Below are 20,500 nucleotides of genomic sequence, written 5' to 3' on the forward strand. Positions count from 1 at the left end.
TTTTTTTCCCTTTCTTCTTCTAAATGGATATTTATAACACTTAGATGGTCTCCTCCTAGTCTTTCTCTTCTTTGTTTGCCTTTTTTTTTCTTTTCTTCTCCCATATCTTCTCCTATATTTCCAATAGAGCCACATTCCTGTAATCACCTTGTTCTGCCTCATAATTGGAGAGGGAAAAATGGATGGTACCAAGACCATCTAAAGTTAGTCATATGTTCATTTGGAGGAAATAAAAAATGATCAGACTTGAATACCAAATTCAAAGTCAACGACAACAGAATCGATACCCAATCTACAACAAGCTGTACAAGGGGGGAACAGTTGCACTACCATTACCGGGGTGGGGTGGGGATAAAGGAGGGAGATGTGGGATGCATGTTGGGAACAGGGATGAAGGGAGGACAACACTGGTGGTGAGAATGTCCCTCACTCATTGTCACTATATGCCTTAAATATTACTGTGAAAGATTTGTAATTCACTTTGACCACAATAAAAATAAAAAATAAATAAAAAAAACTAGAATGAAGAATTATCTTCATTCATTCATGGGAATAAGGCAAGTTATCAGACTAAAAGATCTGAAGAAAGAGCTACTTGATTCTGACCCCATCTTTCCTGCTGATCCCAATTCTTGCCAATGTTTGCTGTACCCCCAACTTCCTTTCTTGCTGTTCCTCAATACATTAAGATTTGTCTCAATTAAGGGATCCTGTACCTTTCTGCCTGAAATATTTTTTTTTCATATACTCCCTTTAATCATTCAGTTTTCTCGAATGTTATACTCTCAAAAGAGCTTTTCCATGAATTTATTTATTACAACCTCTTTTCTATCACTCTTACCCCTGTGTACTGTTTTCTCTAAAAACTAATCACAATATTTTATGTTTATTATCCTCTTATCACTGGAACATAAATTCATAGGTGAAGGATGGCAGCCATCTTGTTCATTAAAATATTACAAACTTTTACACAGGGCCATATAATATATATATATACATATATATACATATATGTATATATATATATATATATATATAGAGAGAGAGAGAGAGAGAGAGAGAGAGAGAGAGAGAAAACCCTAGTATCTCTTGAGAAAACATAGGTAGGGGAAGAAAAGGAGCATGCATTTGAACCAAAGAGATAATAAAGCAGGGAGCTTGCCTTGCATGCAGCTGACCCAGGTTTAATCCCCAGCACCCCATATGGTCTTCTGAGATCTGCTATGTACCATCTCTGAGTCCAGAGTCAGGATCTGGTTAAAAATTTCCTGAGAACCACTGGGACACTAGGTGTGTCCCCTCTCCCCAAAATAGGAAAGAAAGGCGTATGCACTGAATAGGTTAGTAAGCCGACCCCACATAAAGTTTTAAGAATTTACAACTTCTCAACCAGAATGTTCCCCTTTTTACTCCTACAAGCAACATCCTTCTCAGGTTCCTTGCCCTTTAGTAAAGGAAGTTGCTGATGTCACAGTTCTTTGATAAAAGGAAAGCTGACAGGGCAAATAACAAAGGATGTGCAAGTTTTCATATACAAGAGGCTGGGAAAAGAACTGGTTCATCAAAGTGATCTACAACTCATAACCATGTTATCTTATTATTAATAGTAAAAAAATTCCAAAACCGCAAGAATAAAGAAAATTCTAAATGCTAATGACAAGAAAATAACACTGGTTGCATATGAGCTCAATTTTTTAAGAAGATATATGCAGAGAAGAATATGAATACTACTCAGATACTATGAAGATATATTAACGTATTGTTTCTTGTCAGCTTGAGTGCCACACCAGGAGGGTGTTATTCAGGGGACCACGTGATCTTGGCCTCCCAGACGCAAAACATTTGCTCAGTGCAACCCACTGAACTATTAGGCCCTTATTATATTTCTAAACACTTTAGCAATGGAGTAGCCAGCCATTAACACATATGACTATCTTAAAGTCACAAATGTTTGGCAAATCCACCAGAAGTTTCAACCTATTTATTTTTAGTTGAAGTCTAAGAGGCCTAAAATCTGAACTAGTCACCTTTAATGCTACAAGTTCAGAAGGATACATAATCAAGCATCATTCCTGATATTAACAACCTCAGGCACAGTCTAAAACTATCAAGAAGAAAAATTAGCATCTACTCAAAACAATTGACACACCTTAAGTGGGAATAGGGGGCACTTATTTACTCACTTCAAATCTATTCTCTTAAATCAGGGGTCTCAAACTCAATTTACCTGGGGGGCGCAGGAGGCAAAGTCGGGGTGATCCTTGCGTGCAAAGTCAGTAGTAAGCCTTGAACATTGGGCGGGGGGGCATGTGACCCAAACAACTAAAATAAAACAAAACAAAAAAAGATTCCTCTAGGGCAGGGCCACAAAATGTTGTACGGAGGGCCCCGAGTTTGAGAGGTTTTAAAAACCTTTCCAACACAGTATCATTTTCTTTTTTTTTTTTTTTTTTTTTTTTTGGTTTTTGGGCCACACCCGGTAACGCTCAGGGGTTACTCCTGGCTATGTGCTCAGAAGTTGCTCCTGGCTTGGGGGACCATATGGGACACCGGGGGATCGAACCGGTCCATCCAAGGCTAGCGCAGGCAAGGCAGGCACCTTACCTTTAGCGCCACCGCCCGGCCCCATCATTTTCTTATTTCTACCTTCATTCTCACTCCCGGAGGAGATACTGATTACTTTAACTCTTATTGGTCTTGGATAGAAGTAATCAAACTGAATGAAAAGGCATATACAAGACTTCAGAAATGTTACTCACTCTTTCTAGACTAATTATCACTGATTTCAAGGGTGAAGGAAAATCAGCCTTTGTATAACAATTGCAAAGAAACAAACTGATCTATGATGACATAACTGATTTAATGAATCTTCCTATTATTTAGCCTTACCTATTACCCTATTTATTGCTCTATAAGATGCACCTGACCATAAGACGCAAATAGTTTTTAGACGAGGAAAATAAAAAAAAAAATTGTAAAGAAAATGGTATACTAAGATATTTAATAAACGCAATGTGAGACGCCGTCAAGAGATGGCAGCTGGGAAAAACCAGCCTTTGAGGGCGAAGTATATTTACAATATGCCGGTCCACAGCTAGTTAAACACATTTAACTAACTCATTTTCTTTTTACAACAAAACATAAAAAACATTTTTAGGACCCGGAGAGATAGCACAGCGGCGTTTGCCTTGCAAGCAGCCGATCCAGGACCAAAGGTGGTTGGTTTGAATCCCGGTGTCCCATATGGTCCCCTGTGCCTGCCAAGAGCTATTTCTGAGCAGACAGCCAGGAGTGACCCCTGAGCACGGCCGCGTGTGACCCAAAAACCAAAAAAAAAAAATTTTTTTTAAATACTTTTTTACTAATATAAAAAATAGTAGCAGCCACGATCAAATAGTCTTAAATGAAAGCTTTATATGTGACGATGAAAGTGGGTTAACCTGATTGCTTGTACTATGTGGTATGTCTGCGCAATAAAGGGGCCTAACACTGTGGATGTCAAATGGTTAGTGTATGTTCTCCTCCTCTGCACTCTGGCTTCCGCTCCAGGCAGCATTCGCTCCATAAGACACACAGATACTTTTCCCTCATCTTAAGAAAATCTGAGTCAAGCTATTTAAAACCCAATTTCTGTAGCTAAAAGCATTCTAGGTAATGTAAATGAAAATCAAACCATTTGGAATTATCCTGTTAACAAACAGCTTGAAATACTGTTTAATATGCATTTAACACCTTAATTAATACTTAGAAGTGTTGGCGATTAAACCTAGCTTATAGAATTAAGTCTGGCACTCCTACCTGTCACTTCATCTTACTAAACACAAGAAAAAGATATCAGTTAACATGGACACATATTAAGAATTTCTTAAATAGGAAACACAAACATACTTACAATATCATATTTTTAAGTGCACAAAGCTAGAATCTTAAAGAATAATCTTACAATCTTCATGAGCTTGCCTTTGGTTACCAAACATTAGCCTAATAATCATATATAGTCTTTTTTTTTGGGGGGGGGGTCCACACCCAGCAGCACTCAGGGGTTATTTCTGGTTCTACGTTCAGAAATCACTCTTAGCAGGCTTGGGGGACCATATGGGATGCTGGGATTCAAACCACCATACTTCTGCATACAAGGCAAATGCTCTACCTCCATGCTATCTCTCCCGCATCATAATCATATATAGTCTTAAGAAAACAGGAGCTGGGCCGGTGAGGTGGTGCTAGAGGTAAGGTGTTTGCCTTGCAAGCGCTAGCCAAGGAAGGACCGTGGTTCGATCCCCTGGCGTCCCATATGGTCCCCCCAAGCCAGGGGTGATTTCTGAGCGCTTAGTCAGGAGTAACCCCTGAGCATGAAACGAGTGTGGCCCCCCCCCCCCAAAAAAAAAAAAAAAAGAAAAAGAAAAAAAAAAAGAAAACAGGAGCTGGAGAGACAGTACAGCTTGTAGGGTGTTGGGTTTGTACGCAACCAACCTAGTTTCAATCCGCAGCATCCCATATGGTTCCCTAAGCTAGCTAAGAGTAAGTCCTGAGGGGCCGGCGAGGTGGCGCTAGAGGCAAGGTGTCTGCCTTGCAAGCGCTAGCCAAGGAAAGGACCACGGTTCGATTCCCCGGCGTCCCATATGGTCCCCCCAAGCCAGGGGCAATTTCTGAGCACTTAGCCAGGAATAACCCCTGAGCATCAAACGGGTGTGGCCCGAAAAACCAAAAAAAAAAGAGTAAGTCCTGAACACAGCCAGATGTGAGGGAGGGAGGAAGGGAGGAGAGGGAAAGAGGGAAGGAAGGAAAAAGGAAGGAGGAAGGGAAGCAGGAAAGAAAGAGAAGGAAAAGGAGAGAGGGAGTGAGGCAGTGAAGGAAAGCAAAAGGAAAGGAGGGAGGATGATGAAGGAAGGAAGGAAGGAAGGAAGGAAGGAAGGAAGGAAGGAAGGAAGGAAGGAAGGAAGGGGGGAAGGAAGGAAGGAAGGAAGGAAGGAAGGAAGGAAGGAAGGAAGGAAGGAAGGAAGGAAGGAAGGAAGGAAGGAAGGGGGGGAAGGAAGGAAGGAAGGAAGGAAGGGGGAAGTAAGGGGGGAGGTAAGGGGGGAAGGAAGGAAGGAAGGGGGGAAGGAAGAAAGGAAGGAGGAAGTGAGGGAGGAAGGAAGGAGGGAGGGAGGGAGGGAGGGAGGGAGAGAGAGGAAAGAAAGAAAGAAAGAAAGAAAGAAAGAAAGAAAGAAAGAAAGAAAGAAAGAAAGAAAGAAAGAAAGAAAGAAAGAAAGAAAGAAAGAAAGAAAGGAAGGAAGGAAGGAAGGAAGGAAGGAAGGAAGGAAGGGAAAGGAAGGAAGGAAGGAAGGAAGGAAGGAAGGGAAAGGAAGGAAGGAAGGAAGGAAGGAAGGAAGGAAGGAAGGAAGGAAGGAAGAAAGGGAAAGGAAAGGAAAGGAAAGGAAAGGAAGGAAGGAAGGAAGGAAGGAAGGAAGGAAGGAAGGAAGGAAGGAAGGAAGGAAGGAAGGAAGGAAGGAATGTAGCTCATGGAACTGGAGAGATAGCACATGGTAGGACTTTGCCTTGCACGTGGCCAACCCAGGACAAACCTGGGTTTGACCCCAGCATTCAATATGGTCCCACGAGCTTGCCAGGAGTGATTTCTGAGTGAAGAGCCAGGAGCAACCACTGAGCACCATCAGGTATGTCCCCCACAAAAAAGAATGCAGCTCATATAACAGATTGAAAGATTCCCATTTGTGTATATTTGCAATTAAAGTATGCCCACAGGGACTGGAATGATAGCAGAGCAGTAAAGCATTTGCCTTGCACGCAACCAACACAGGATGGACACTGGTTAGAATCCCGGCATCCCATATGGTCCCAAGCCTGACAGAAGTCAGGAGTAACTCCTGAACACCACCAGTGTGACCAAAAAAAAAAAAAACAAAAAAAACAAAAAACAAAAAACAAAACAAAACAAAAAAAGTATACCCACAATCTTTTTAATCCATGAAACCAACGAAAATAATTCACACAAAAGAAAAAAAACATTATTTTAATAAAGTACTTCACCAAAGGATATGGCATGGCTCATTAATAATATGAAAATTATATAGCTTGGGGCTGGAGTGATAGCACAGCAGCAGGGCATTTGCCTTGCATGTGGTCAACATGGGATGGGCCCAGGTTTGGTCCCCAGCATCCTATTAGGTCCTTGGAGCCTGCTAGGAGCAATTTCTGCGTGCAGAGCCAGGAGTAACCCCTGAGCGGTGCCTGGTATGGCCAAAATAAAACAAAACAAAAAACAAAAAATATTATATGACTCACAGGTTTTTATTTTGTTCTTGGTTGAAATGCAAAGCTCACTGCTCAATTATAGTAACGGCAAATAATAATGACCTGTTGCCAGTTCGTTGTGGCAAAGTATAAACCAGGGGTGGCGACCACGCGGCTCTCGAGCCGCATGTGGCTCCCGGCCAAAATGAATGCGGATCTTTGCCTCTTATCATTATTTCATAGACTGTGGCTCTTTGCCAAGTTTGGATTTTTGTTCTGCTGCTTCTGAGGAGGGACCTCTGAGGAGAGATCTTCGCCCCCAGGCTGCGACCCGTCTCCCATCCCTTGGAAACAACTGCACGGGCCGACGAGCGGGGGACCCCTGTGTCACATGTTGGGTCACATCTTGCCCTTAGTTCTTTGTGTGGAAGACGCAGCACACCCTCACCATCACTGCAGGATTTTGACCCTCACTCAAAATGGCAAAATGCAATATGTGTTTAATAGATTATTGTTAAAATTAGATGCTTTTGTGTAAGTGTTTGTCTGTTTTGGTCACTGCGTGGTATGGCTCTCTGACTCTCACGGTTTAAAATTTTGGCTCTTTGTGTCAAACTTGTTTGCCACCCCTGGTATAAACTAAATAGCCATCTACAGCAAGAAAAATACTTGGACTTGTACAGTTAGCCCAAGGATATAGATGGCAAAATTAGAGGAGGAAGCATCCACCCTTGAATTCTATGCCTGAACCAATGAATTCCGGTTAGTAAAACGCGTGTTTCCTATTTAACATGTCTCACACTTAACAACTGCTTTGAGACCAATCATTATAAAAACCTACTACAGGAGAAAACTGAAATATATGCTATAAAAGGGTTAAATGAATATATAAACTGCTATTGCATGAGAGAAGGCAGATGATGAATAGAAGTCCAATGAAATAAAGTGAATAGAAATGGACAAACAACTTAAGAGTGCTCAGCGTTTAACCATTATCGTTAGATAATGTATCTAAAGTTGTTAGATAAATCTAACAATTGTTAGATGACTATCAGCACCCCACAAGTGTATAAAATTGTTAATCCAGAAATACTCCTTGACACTTACTTTAATATGTAAAATTCAAACTCTCTTCGAAATTCCCTCACAGAAATTTTTCAAGGTAGAACAGAGAAACAGTTAAGTTACAGCCATTACTTTTGTCTTAAGGGCATGGATTCTTATAAACTTCTTTTATGAAGTACTGAATTTAATTTTATCATGGAAGCAACCGTAGCCTGTCGCTCCAAACTCCAACTCCATCCCAAGTAGAGAGACTCCACAGAATGCATCTGGCAAATTGACTCCAAGTTTTCTATAATCAAGACTCAATATTGAGTGATGAGAGTGACTCAAACCCATCTAAAACCTGATAGCTTGCCTCAAGGAATCTAAACTACCGAAAGGAATTAAAAGATGTGGAGCAGATGCACGCAGTACAATAAAGATAAAAATCGAATTCTAAGAGCCAAGAGACATCAATTCGTTTGAGGAGACCAAAAGCTTCCGGGAATGCTTAATGATACTTGAGCTAGACTTGGGATAAATGTTAAATCCTAACAAGAAAATAAACTACGACGCCCTTTACAAACAGACTCCATTTATAAGTGGCTACTGATTGTTCATATAGTCTGCCCTTCTCGCAGTTGTAAAGCAGAAAGTTCTTCGCAGACAGACCCTCCTAGGAGACTTTGCATCCGTAGCTCCTTCGGTCTAGATGAGAATGAGCTTTCTTAGATAGAAGTGTGGCTTTCCTTACTTCCAAGTGTTTCTCCAATGCAGTGGTCCTCAAACTATGGCCCGCGGGCCACATACTGTATTTGTATCTATTTTGTTTCTTCCTTGCAAAATAAGATCTATGCAGTGTGCGTAAGAATTCGTTCCTAAGTTTTGTGTTTAGTATAGTCAGACCCTCCAACGGTCTGAGGGACAGTGAACTGGCCCCCTGTTTAAAAAGTTTGGGGACCCCTGCTCCAATGCCTCCTTTGCAAGGAGAACGTCACTGTTTTAAACCGTCACTCCTCACAGCCCTTTATCATCCTTCCCTGCTTGAGTTGTTACAGGACGCAAGACTGTTTGACGGGCTATGCATTCTACCTACTCATTAGCCTCTTGTATGTCCTGCTGAAGGAGCAGAAAGTGACCATCTGTTCACCTCTAAATTGTAAAGCGTAGCCTGAGGGGGACCCGCTCGGGATGGGTATTCGCCGACACACCCAGTGACAGAATAAGACAGAAGAGTGAAAAGGGCCTGTGGCCTCCAAGAAAGAGGTCACGGCAGCAGAAGCAGCAAGTGTGGAAAAAGGAGCGGATCCTCCCTGCACGACGGAGATGAAGACGCTGCAGGCCTCGCAAGGGAGCAAAGAGAAAGCGCGAGGCGGCGGTGTTCGGCGTGGCCCGAGACCTCGCGCTCTTTCTGCCTCGGGCCCCGTTGGAGCAGCCCTTGGGGCAGCCGTCGCGGGCGCTCGAGGCGCGGCTCCCGCAGGAACGCAGCTGCTTCCCACCGGGGACAGACAGACGACCGCGCCGTCCCCAGTGCCGGGTGAGCCGAGGCGCGCCTGGCCCCGGCTCCGCGATGACGCGGCTTCCGCAGCTGCTCGCGGGCGGGCCGGGCGCGACGAGAGAGGGCCGGGCCGGGCGCGCCCGAGGACGGCGCCCGAGGCTCGCAGCCCCCCGGGGGTGGCTCCGGGGCTCCGGCGCGGGCGGGCGGGCGCGCTACTCACGTAGGGCTGGTAGAACTTGGAGAGCCGCGGCTTGCCGTGGTTGTTGAAGATGAGGATGGCCTTGATCATGGCTGGGCCGGGCGGCGCGCGGCGGGCCTGCCTCCAAGCTCCCTCCTGCCCGGCTGGCTGCCCGCCTCCGTCCCTCCTGGCCGCGCCGCGCCGCGCCGGGGCGGGCCTGGCCTGCAGCCTCCCCGCCGGGTCCCTCCTTCCCTCCCGCCCTCCCTCGCGCACGCGCACGCGCACGCGCACGCCTGCGCGCCCGGCTCCAGGGGCGGGGCCCGGCTCCAGGCGCGTGCGCGGCGCGGCGCGGCGCGGCCGCCCGACGGCGCCTGCGCACCGGCCTCCCGCGCAGCCCCGGAAGCCGCCGCCCGCCCCCTCGCGCCGCGCCGCTCCCGCCGAGCCGCGACATGGCCGAGGAGCCCGACGCCGCTCTCCGGCTGCCCGCGCCCGCGCCCGTCCCCGCCGCCGAGGGCGACGCGCCGCCCGAGGCGTCCCCCGACTCGGCGCCCCCGGAGCCGCCTTCCCCCGCCGCCGCCTCCCCGGGCTCGGAGGAGCCCGCGGGCGACGCCAGGAAGAAAAGTGAGCGCGGGCACATAGGCCCAGACTGGCACTGGGCGGGGAGGACGGCCCGACTCCAGCTCCTCACCCCCACCCTCTCCTGGCGTCGTGACACACAATCCCGCATCTTCTGCTTCGCTTCAAGTGCCCAGTTGCAGCTACGTTCCCAAGTGTACATACTCGGGGGTGTTGTCCCCAGGGCATGGAGGGGCCTGGAACGCAGGGAGGGGCATGATGAAGTCGCCCAGATCTCCCACTTCAACCCTATTCCCAAGACCATGCTCTAGAATTGATTAGCAGGAAGACGAGTGATGTACCTCTAGCTGCTCTCCTTCCTGGGGTCAATAGGAACAGATGGATCCCGACGTCTAAGGCCAGCCTGTACAAAGCTGTCATAGGGTACAAGTGACATTAGGGGGCAGCAGTGTTCTGTTTGTTTCTCATTCTGGAGCCAACACTGATTTGTCGGTTTCTTTTTAAGTCGAGTAACTGGAAGACACGAAGGTGTCTCTTGGGTTTCCTTTCTTCATTTTGCGTTACAGAATGTAAACATTCCTGTACCAGGAATGGAACCCCGACCCCCGTTCTCCTGGCAGGTAAATGGTCTACTATCTAACTATATCCCCAAGCCTCGTGAATATATATCTGCTTTTTACGTAAGTTTCATCATGATGCATAATATTTACTTAACCAGTCCTCTCTATTCAAGAGTATAAAAGCTCTGGGCCAGAGACAGAGTACAATGGGTAAGCCACTTGCCTTGTACCTGGCCAACTCTGGTTCTGTTCCTTCCATCATATATCATCTCCAGAGCACTGCTAGGAGTGATCCCTTCACAGAATCAGGAGAATAAGTTTGCTAAAGTCATTCACATCGTATTGTCTTTAGATATTTCAATATAATGGTCAGTATCTTTATGTCTTACAGTTGACATCTTACTAAAGGCTGTAGGAGACACTCCAATAATGAAAACAAAGAAGTGGGCTGTGGAGCGAACCCGGACTATCCAAGGACTCATTGACTTCATCAAAAAGTTCCTCAAACTTGTGGCCTCAGAACAATTGGTATGATCAATTCCCTTAAAAAAAAAAAAAAAAAGTCACAGTTTCTAGGTAACAGCTATACAAAGCTCCTCTCTGTCCTTTTATTTCCGGGGCTGTAGGACCACTTGCAGCATATAGGTCTTTTGACTTTGTTCTAGGTCCCAGTGCTAAGCTAGACCTCAGCACTGCATTGTTGTTCCTTCCTCCCCTACAAAACAACAATAACAACAGCAGCATCAACAAATACTAGCCATTTTTATCTTCAAATTACAGTCTAAGCCAGTATTAGCTAACAAATAGTAGTAATAAATGGGTTAAATAATTTCCTGAGTCTTTAAAATTTACCAGTTAAGAATTGGTGTATATGGGGCCCGGAGAGATAGCAAAGCAGTGTTTGCTTTGTAAGCAGCCGATCCAGGACCTAAGGTGGTTGGTTCGAATCCCTGTGTCCCATAGGGTCCCCCGTGCCTGCCAGGAGCGATTTCTGGGCAGACAGCCAGGAGTAACCCCTGAGCACCGCCGGATGTGGCCCAACAACCAAAAAAAAAGAATTGGTTATATGACCGTAGCCTCTTCTGAACATTGAAGTGAGACTGGATAAAAAATAGTTAACTTATTAAAGGTTTTTGGGGACAATTTTTTTTTGTCAATGAGGAGGAAAAAATCTGACTCTGATCTAAAAGGCTGGCCGTAAGTGACTCACAAAGGAGATGTAAATGCAAGATAGATAAATCATCTAAATGCTCATTTGAGGCAGTAGCACAGCGCCAGGAATTTCTCCAAAGGAAGTATCTTGAAAACTTTAGGAGTTTTGTTTGGTTTTGTTTCTAGACCATACTTGGCAGTGTTACTGGAACTACTCTCAACTTGGTGCTCAGGGATCACTCCCTTATATGTTCCAAAGGCCTACCTCTGCACATCCCTCTGCCATGCAAATCAGGCATATTAGTTCTTTACATTATCTCCACGGTCAAGAAAAGCTTTGAGTGTTACAGGTGAACCTATTATGTGACTAGAGTTTAAATAAAAAGTTTCATATTCTATACAGAATTTAATCAAATGTCAAAAATGAACTAGAAGATTATCAAATTATCTACATGCATATGTTGGTTAAAATTTCAGAAACAGGGCCCGGAGAGATAGCAGAGTGGCGTTTGCCTTGCAAGCAGCCGATCCAGGACCATAGGTGGTGGGTTCGAATCCCGGTGTCCCATATGGTCCCCCGTGCCTGCCAGGGGCTATTTCTAAGCAGACAGCCAGGAGTAACCCCTGAGTACTGCCGGGTGTGGCCCAAAAACCAAAAAAAAAAAAAAAAAAAAAATTTCAGAAACAGCCAAGCCTAGAGTCCCTGTATGTATCTGAGGAAAGAGAACATTACAGAAATAATCAGATACATAAGGGTCACGAAACAATGCAAGATGAATCATACCAAATAAGACATTTTATTTAGAAATATATAGATAGAACATAATAATTATAAAATACTATACAATTTATGAGAAAGGAATGTTAGTATTAGTCTTGTCATTTTGTATTGTACATATCCAGTAATCTGAAAGGACATGATGGCAATAATCCATCTCACTTACCTGGTTCAACTTTAAGCCTTTTCTATGACTCTGATTATCTCTTTAAGCAATAGAAGGCAAAAAAAAAAAAAATTTTGTTTTTTTTTTTTTAAATCAATTTTCTAAGCTACTTTTGTTTTTGCATCACACCCAGCACTGCTCTTTGTTCTGCACTCAGGAATCACTCCTGGTGGGCTTGGACCATATGGGATAATTGGGATTAAACCAAATTGGCTTGGTGCATAGCAAACACCTTACCCACTGTGCTCTTGCACCAACCTCTCAGTTCCTAAATTTAACAAGCTCTTCTGACTTTCTTCTTGCTTTGCCTCACATTATTTTTAGCAAATTAGTTGTCAAAGAGAAAACTGATGCTGGAAATCCTGACAAGATAGTACTGGAATGTGAAGACATAATTGAATCCCCAAATTGCCATAAAAACTAGGAGCCAAGGAGAAGGCTTAGGACCCAGGGACATGTTTGTATGTCAAGGCCCTGAGTTTGATCCCTACTGCTGGGTCCTTCGTGTCTCCTACCCCTAAGTAGTGGTAGGCCCTATCATTGTACTACTACCAGTTGACCACATCTTACTGAGAGTGACCCATCGGTCCACTGAGCACTGCTTGGTTTCTTCCCCTAAAATAAAATAAAAACAACAAAAGCCAACTAGATAGTGATACAAACAAACAAACAAAAATTCAGCAAATAACAGGATTGGTATCTGATGGCACAGATAAAAAGGAGAACCTAAAGGTAGCAGGTATTACAATGTATTCATAAAGATGTGCAACAAGTCTCAGATCTCTTAAAACAGGCTCAGCCCTTCGCAAATAGGAAAAACTTGGAAATCAGACAAAAATAAGAATGTGCAAACATGGGAGAACATCAAAACAAAGGGGAGAGGGCTGAAAAAACTCAGAAAACAGTTCTCCATCCCTTTCATATCTTGCCAGAAGAAGTTCTTCAGTTTATAAAATTTCACTTAGCTACTTCATTGCATTGCATTGCATATAAAAAAATAAAAGCTACAAAGTAGTGTCAAGGTCAATTTCCATGCATTATAATAAAAAAAAAACTAAGGACAAGAAAATGTTTCCCTATTAGGCCAATAACAGCTAACAGCAAACTAAAAGACATTTTAAAATAATGTAGCATTGGGGACCGGAGAGATATCATGGAGGTAAGGCGTTTTGCCTTACCTTGGTTCAAATCTCATATGGTCCCCTGAGCCTGCCAGGAGCGATTTGTGAGCACTGAGCTGGGATTAACTCCTGAGTTAATCACACCACCATCAGCGGGTGTGACCCAAAAACAAACAAACAAAACACTAGTATAAAAGAACAAATCCACTAAAGTCAAATTCTTAGGAAAAGATTTAAAGGAGAAGAGAGAGAAAGCTCCTGTGTGTGATATAAGTGCTCCAGACCTTTGAGCTATTTCTAGCCCCATTTGTATTTTAATTATTCATATATATTTTTCAGTGAAATGAAGTCATTAAGAAGAGATTATAATTTTCACGGTTCTGAGTATAAGCCTTGTATAGTTTATAACAAAATAGACAATCACCAAATGTTTGATTGTCATCCAAAGCCCTTGTTCTAATTTAAATATCCAAAAAGTAAAAAAGCTTTACTCATAAATTTCAAGGAGCCAAATACAAACTCATTAAATGTGCATATTACCAAAAAATTCACATTAAAATGCATACTGAAAAAAATGCATACTGATTTATATTTTTGTCTAGAACTTTAACTGCCTTAGCCTTGAATTGATATTTAAGCATGAACTTGCACTATGTTTTTTGCTTATTTTGGGGTCACTCCAGGCTATGTTTAGGAGCTACCCACATCTTGTCATGGGGCTGCTTAGGTGTAATCCTGTGTGGTGCTCTTCATGTGCAAAGATGCCAGGAATAAAACCTAACTCATTTCAAATAATCTAAAGATATAAGGGATGAGATAGTTCAATGGACTAGAATGCATGGTTGCAAAAAATCTTGGATTTGTTTTCATCCAAATCAATTACCATAACTAGCTAATTATGTTAATTAGTTTATATTAATTAGCACCTGCTGAGTACGTATACCAAAAGTACAGATGATTGATGTGCATCATTTCATTTTTACCAATAACCCCAAGAAGTGCTGGTAATATTTGCAAATAAGGGAACAGCTGAGAAGAATTAGTTTTATTAGTGCCAACATCAAAACCTAGATCTTTGTCAATAGCACCTCTTATTTTAACTAGTAATAGACTAGTAATAGTCTTCATTGTATTGCCTAGGTTTTTATTACTGGTGACTCATTAACAGTTATTTTGATAACTTATTTTAAGAACTGAAGAAACTTTATCCTTAGAATTCTGATGGTAGGTAAGAGGAAATTAATATTACCTACTAAAGCAGTGGTCCTCAAACTTTTTAAACAGGGGGCCAATTCACTGTCCCTCAGACCATTGAAGGACCGGACTATAGTGAAAATAAAAACTATGAACAAATTCCTATGCACACTGCATATATCTTATTTTGAAGTGAAGAAACAAAGCGGGAACAAATGGAATATGTGGCCCGCGGGCTGTAGTTTGAAGACCCCTGTTAAAGTTTTATTTTCTAAAAAAAAAAAAATTCTTAAAGCCAATTTGACACAGATATTTTTGTTTCCATATCTATTAGAGTTTTTAGTCAAAACAGACTAAACTGAAACGTTGAAAATGAACCCTTTGAAAGAACTAGATTCTAAAGGTTTTAATTATGTTACTTTGTTTTCTAACCCCTAGATTGCAGCTACTGACTTTTTAGTAGTACCTTTGAGAATTTTCAAATCTGGAAGATACAATGTTTGTTAGAGTTAATTTGTTTAGTCTGTTTAATAGAAGATATTTGTCTGTTATCCCAGAAAGGGGCACAGACTACCTCAGATTTGACCCTTGATCATGAGTTGTCTGTAAGATTTTATTAAATTAATATATTCTAAGATGTCATCTATTGAATTAACTTCCTGTAAAACTTTCTGTAACTTTCTGTGAAAGCTTTCTGTAAAAACTTTTTTTTTTCTGTCTTTTTTAAAGAGGAGCTTCCCAAAAGGTACTTGGTTCCAAAAGGAACCCCGAGTTCACACACTGCTGTTGACCTAGCATTTTAGTGCCAAGGTCTGAAAGTATAGGTGCTCAAAACTGCAGTGTAAAACTCCAATGATGCTGGCGGGCCTGTCTCCCAAAACCCTGTAAAAGCACCGTTGGACTATTTAATCATTATAAAGCATTTGGAGCCACTATTCTAGGAACAAAGTTTTATATTCTTCCAGAAGAAAGGTAAGATCTCTAATTGACTGTACTTTGAGATTCAGAAAAAGGTGTTTAGGAATGTCTTCAAGTCTAAAGGCAATTTGAAATAGCCAACTGAAGAAAATGCAGATTATTTAGTAATCCATATTACAATTAAAAATAAATTGCCATGAGAGGGTTAAAGAGAAGGGAGGGAGATGGTATACCGGTGATGGCTGTGGTTTTGGAATTATGTCTGTGAAAGAGAATTAATAATAGTATTATAAGCCAAAAATTAAAAAAAAAAACTTTAAAACAATGAATTGCCATATATTCTCTTTTTTCTTTTTTGTAGTTTATTTATGTCAATCAGTCCTTTGCCCCTTCCCCAGACCAAGAGGTTGGAACCCTGTATGAGGTAAGACTGCTTTGTTTTCAGTTTTCATTGTCATTATTTTGAAGAGGTTATTTCCTCTTAGTATCTGTCTATTACATCTCAAAACCTTGCATCTCAATACTTAATTACTTGATCTCAATACTTACACAGTGATTAAAGAATGATAGTGAAAAATAACTTTATAGTGTACCCAGATAATAAGTTTTTTTTTTTCTTTTAGCCTACAATCTAGATACTTCTACAGTGTTCATATAATTTGTAATCCAGATCTGACACACACAAAAAAATTGAAACAGACTACACTAGAATGACTTTAGGGGACAGGGAGATAGTATGATCCCCAGCACCCCATATGGTCCTCCAGCTGCGATCCCTTTTGAGCACAGCCGGATTTAGCAACAAAACAAAGGAACGATTTTATTTATTAAAATGATTTTGTTGGTATGTTTATATTTTTTTGTTGTTGTTGTGTTGTGTACATGCGCACTCATGTGCCCTTATTCCCACTAATAAGGTCTGTCTACTCTCTTATCCTCTGGGGACCATGTGAGATCCGGAATCAAGCCAGGGCTTCCCACATGCAAAAAAGCATGTGCTCCATCTTTGTTAGGATTTCTCTCTGGCTTCATTTTTTCCATTTTGTGGCAACAATGATTAAAGTATACACACTAACATCACAGTAGGAAACAATTAAGCATTATAAAGGTACAGAGGGATTAAAATAAATAAGTCCAAAAATAACCTCATTTAGAAGATTTACATATACATGCATGAAAATATTACACTTTTTTTCTTAAGTATGATGAAATTTGAGTTTAATACTGCTTTCTTTTTTTACTTGTAGTGTTTTGGTAGTGATGGTAAACTGGTCTTACATTACTGCAAGTCTCAAGCCTGGGGATGAGCAACAGAGAATAAGTTCCTGCTAATTTAAAATGAATCTTTATAAAGGATACAGTTCAAAAGTTTGGATAATGATGTCAAGAGAATAGGATCTCTTCAGAATGTGACCCACATTATTCATTTTAAAAAATTCAGAGTGGATGGACTTATATAAACCTCATTTGTATAAACATGGTCATAAAAGATTGACATCCGAGTACTCAGTACTACAACGATAGCTCTAGGAATTTTCCCAAGGTGTTGGAAAGGGAATTAACACTGTAAAACTTTTGTGGTTTTGCGAATGATTGAAATGGTTTATTTATGTTCTTAGCACTCTGTTGCCTTTTTTCTATTGCAAAAGTCAACTTAGTAAACGATTATTTTGTATTTGTTCAGTCCAATTTGTGTGAGATACTGTTCTCTTTTTTCTTTGTTTACAGTGTTAATAAAAGTCTCTTTAACTTGCTTGATGTATACCTCACATCGATCCAGCAGAGGGCAGCCTATTGGCAGAGTTAATCTGATTTGGTATTATGTCTTTGATAAATGATAAGGAAGAGGAAAGGCTGCTCTTGGTTTCTGGCAAATATCTAGCCAAAGAGAGCCAGCTTATTTAGATACTGGAAGGGTATTTTAATGGTTATATAAAGCTTAAATTTTAATTTATTAGAAAACATGGAATTTAATCATTTCTGGACAAAATACAGCTGTTTTCAGTTCTGTCAATGATTCTTGAGTATATTGGATATAATGTAACGTCTCATTTTTACAGTGTCAAAAACACTCGGTAAAACTGACAGAACCCTAATTTTTTATTTTTGCATTTTCTTATTTGAAAATGTTCAAAAGAATATTGAAAAACAAATTTAGATTTTTGTCTTTTTTACCCCATTCTGAAAGTAATTTTTAATTGAATGCTATTAAATTGACACTTGCTTGAGGTGAAAGATTTAATTTTTTTTAGTTGTTTTCTGTATTATAAATTTAATGCAGCATATTTTTTAAGCCAACAAACTGAATCAGCTATCCAAGTAAGATCTAAGGTATATGAGAATTCTGAGTGTTTCTTTTCTTTCTCTTTATTTTTGTTGTTCTTTTTGGCTCCCATTCGGCAGGGGTTACTCCTGGCTCTATGCTCAGAAATCATTCCTGGCAGGCTCGGGGGACCATATAGTATGCCAGGACTCAAACCACTGATCTTCTGCGTGCAAGGCATGAAGGTAATGCTATCTCTCCGGCCCCTGAGTGTTTATTTCAAAGGTATTAGGAATGGTGTGATTTGTAAAGATGCTTGAATTATTGGTCCCTTTATATCTCTTCAATACCATTATGTGCATTATGGTTAATCTGCCAAATTAGCAGCATTAGAGATTGCTATGAAACTGTTCCATTTACAGTGATAACATTACTGTATAAGCTTCATTTTATATCAAGGAAGAATTGTGTCATCCCCTTAATGTGATATCTCTGGAATAAATTTATAGACTTAATTGGTACTAGAATAATACAGTTTAAATTTTACAAGTGTATCTTCTAAGATTAATAAATGTATGTGTTGAAAAATGGAAAAAAAATTTTGTTGGTTTTTTTGGGTTTTTTTTGTTTTGTTTTGTTTTGTTTTTGGGCCACACCCGGCGGTGCTCAGGGGTTACTCCTGGCTGTCTGCTCAGAAATAGCTCCTAGCAGGCACGGGGGACCATATGGGACACCGGGATTCGAACCAACCACGTTAGGTCCTGGATCGGCTGCTTGCAAGGCAAACGCACCTGTGCTCTCTCTCCAGGCCCTTTTTTTTTGGGTTTTTGAGTCACACCAGCAGCACTCAGGGGTTACTCCTGGCTCTACGCTCAGAAATCGCTCCTGGCAGGCTCGGGGGACCCTATGGGATGCCAGGATTCGAACCACCATCCTTCCGCATGAAAGGCAAATGCCTTACCTCCATGCTATCTCTCCGGCCCTGAAAAATGGAAAGAATTTTAACAAGTTGAATATAGGAAAGATCTATTCATGTAGTTATGAATATAGTTTACTAAAATATGTTAATATATTTATTTGCATATGTATTTAGCAAATGTATGCTTACAAGTAAGGTTTCCAGTGATGGAATATTTATAACATCTACAGTGGGTTTGAATTTGTGGGATCAGCTTTATTTTTCTGTTTTGATCTATGTAATTTACAGTTTATTAAATTTAAAGATAACTATGTTTACCAATTACATTGTTTTCTTTAGTATCCTTGAAAAATATATAGGTTTTTTATATATTTCAAACTATACTTTTTAACATTTTATCAAACTTTACGCAAGGTAAGCTTTGCTCATTTTGCAACATTTCTCTTGTATTCACAAATATTTTTTAAATGATTTTTATTGAGACAAAGTGAATTACAAGTCTTTCACAGTTATATTTAAGGTACATAGTGACAGTGAATTAGGGCAATTCCTACCACCAGTGTTGACCTCTCTCCGGTCACTCTTCCCAGCATGCATCCCATATCTCCACCCATAGCCCCTGGAGTGCTAGTATAACAGGTTCCTTTTGCATATAGCTTGATGTAGTTTGAGTCTCTTGATTCTATAGTCATTGAGTTTGGGTTGGGTATTTAGGCCTGATTATTTATTTGTTTATTTATTTATTTATTTATTTATTTATTTATTTTGGTTTTGGGGCCACACCCATTGACGCTCAAGGGTTACTCCTGGCTATGCGCTCAGAAGTTGCTCCTGGCTTGGGGGACCATATGGGACGCCGGGGGATCGAACCGTGGTCTGTCCAAGGCTAGCGCAGGCAAGGCAGGCACCTTACCTCTAGCGCCACCGCCTGGCCCCTTATTATTTATTATTTCTACTCAGTGCTTGAGACCACTTTGATTAGTGGCAATTGTTATAGTCAGTCTTCTGTAATTAGTGTTCTTGGCCTAGAATGAAGTGTCTTCTGATTTCATCTCACCGTTGGCAACCTGATCTTAGATCAAGTTGTTGCTGTTTCCTTGTCATCAGGATATTGTATACACCTACCCTGGCACAAGTTGGTATTAGGGATTCCCGCAGGGGGAGTTTGAGTTTCACAAATATTTTTATAATGTCTGATTCTTAATGAAATCAAATTTGGGAAAAGTAAACCTTCAGTTTACCTGTATATAAATAATCTAACGTGTTAAGATAAGGTTAACTTATTTAACTCTTAAATATAAGTTAAAACTTGTATTTAAGTTTTCCATATTTATAAGAAAGATAATGCAGTAATGTCATGCTTTATCTCTGTTTTCTTGGGTGCCATGACAGGATATTTCTGACTATGCACTTAAGAATTATTCCTGGTGGGTCTCAGGAGACTAAAATCAGATCCAAGTAGGCTGCATGCAAGGCAAATGCCCTGCCAACTGTACCAGCAGTCTGGCCCCTTTATCTTACTATGCATAGGTGACTCATAGTATATTTTGTTTGTATTAATGAGATTATTATTTACCAAGGACTTCATAAAGAGTTTTCCATATTTATGCTAAACTATAACTATAATAAAAGAGTTATAGTTATGCTTTTCTAGACATTTTTATCTTGAAAGCATCATAAATGTAATATTCTTTAATCAAATTAAAAAACTGAAGAGAGGGGGCCGGAGAGATAGCATGGAAGTAGTGCATTTGGCCTTGCATGCAGAAGAATGGTGGTTCGAATCCCAGCATCCCATATGGTCCCCCGAGCTTGTCAGGAGCGATTCCTGAGCGTAGAACCAGGAGGAACCCCTGAGTGCTGCCGGGTGTGACCCAAAAACAAACAAACAAACAAACA

The 20,500-nt window shown here is 41.1% G+C and overlaps 2 protein-coding genes across 4 annotated transcripts in view; one reads left to right on the forward strand and one right to left on the reverse strand.

Annotated features, from left to right (window-relative positions):
* The window catches only part of AP3S1 (adaptor related protein complex 3 subunit sigma 1), a 51,842-nt gene extending 42,768 nt beyond the window's left edge, over nt 1-9,074 (reverse strand). For both annotated transcript variants that reach the window (XM_049771460.1, XM_049771461.1), the window contains exon 1: nt 8,997-9,074. In XM_049771460.1, coding sequence (XP_049627417.1) covers nt 8,997-9,065 — 69 coding nt within the window. In that variant the 5' untranslated portion in view covers nt 9,066-9,074. The remainder of the gene's footprint in view (nt 1-8,996) is intronic.
* Nucleotides 9,075-9,387: 313 nt separating this feature from the next.
* ATG12 (autophagy related 12) lies at nt 9,388-16,775 on the forward strand. 2 transcript variants are annotated; one of them, XM_049771463.1, is made up of 4 exons: nt 9,388-9,575; nt 10,482-10,618; nt 15,781-15,843; nt 16,667-16,775. In XM_049771463.1, the coding sequence occupies exons 1-4, from the start codon at nt 9,404-9,406 to the stop codon at nt 16,724-16,726; spliced, it is 432 nt and encodes a 143-aa protein (XP_049627420.1). In that variant the 5' UTR covers nt 9,388-9,403; the 3' UTR covers nt 16,727-16,775. The 2 variants fall into 2 exon arrangements, with proteins under 2 accessions (XP_049627420.1, XP_049627421.1); XM_049771464.1 differs by lacking the exons at nt 10,482-10,618; nt 16,667-16,775 and having other exon boundaries at nt 15,781-15,842.
* Nucleotides 16,776-20,500: the final 3,725 nt, after the last annotated feature.

The sequence above is a fragment of the Suncus etruscus genome, chromosome 4, assembly GCF_024139225.1.
Source record: "Suncus etruscus isolate mSunEtr1 chromosome 4, mSunEtr1.pri.cur, whole genome shotgun sequence".
Taxonomy (NCBI): domain Eukaryota; kingdom Metazoa; phylum Chordata; class Mammalia; order Eulipotyphla; family Soricidae; genus Suncus; species Suncus etruscus.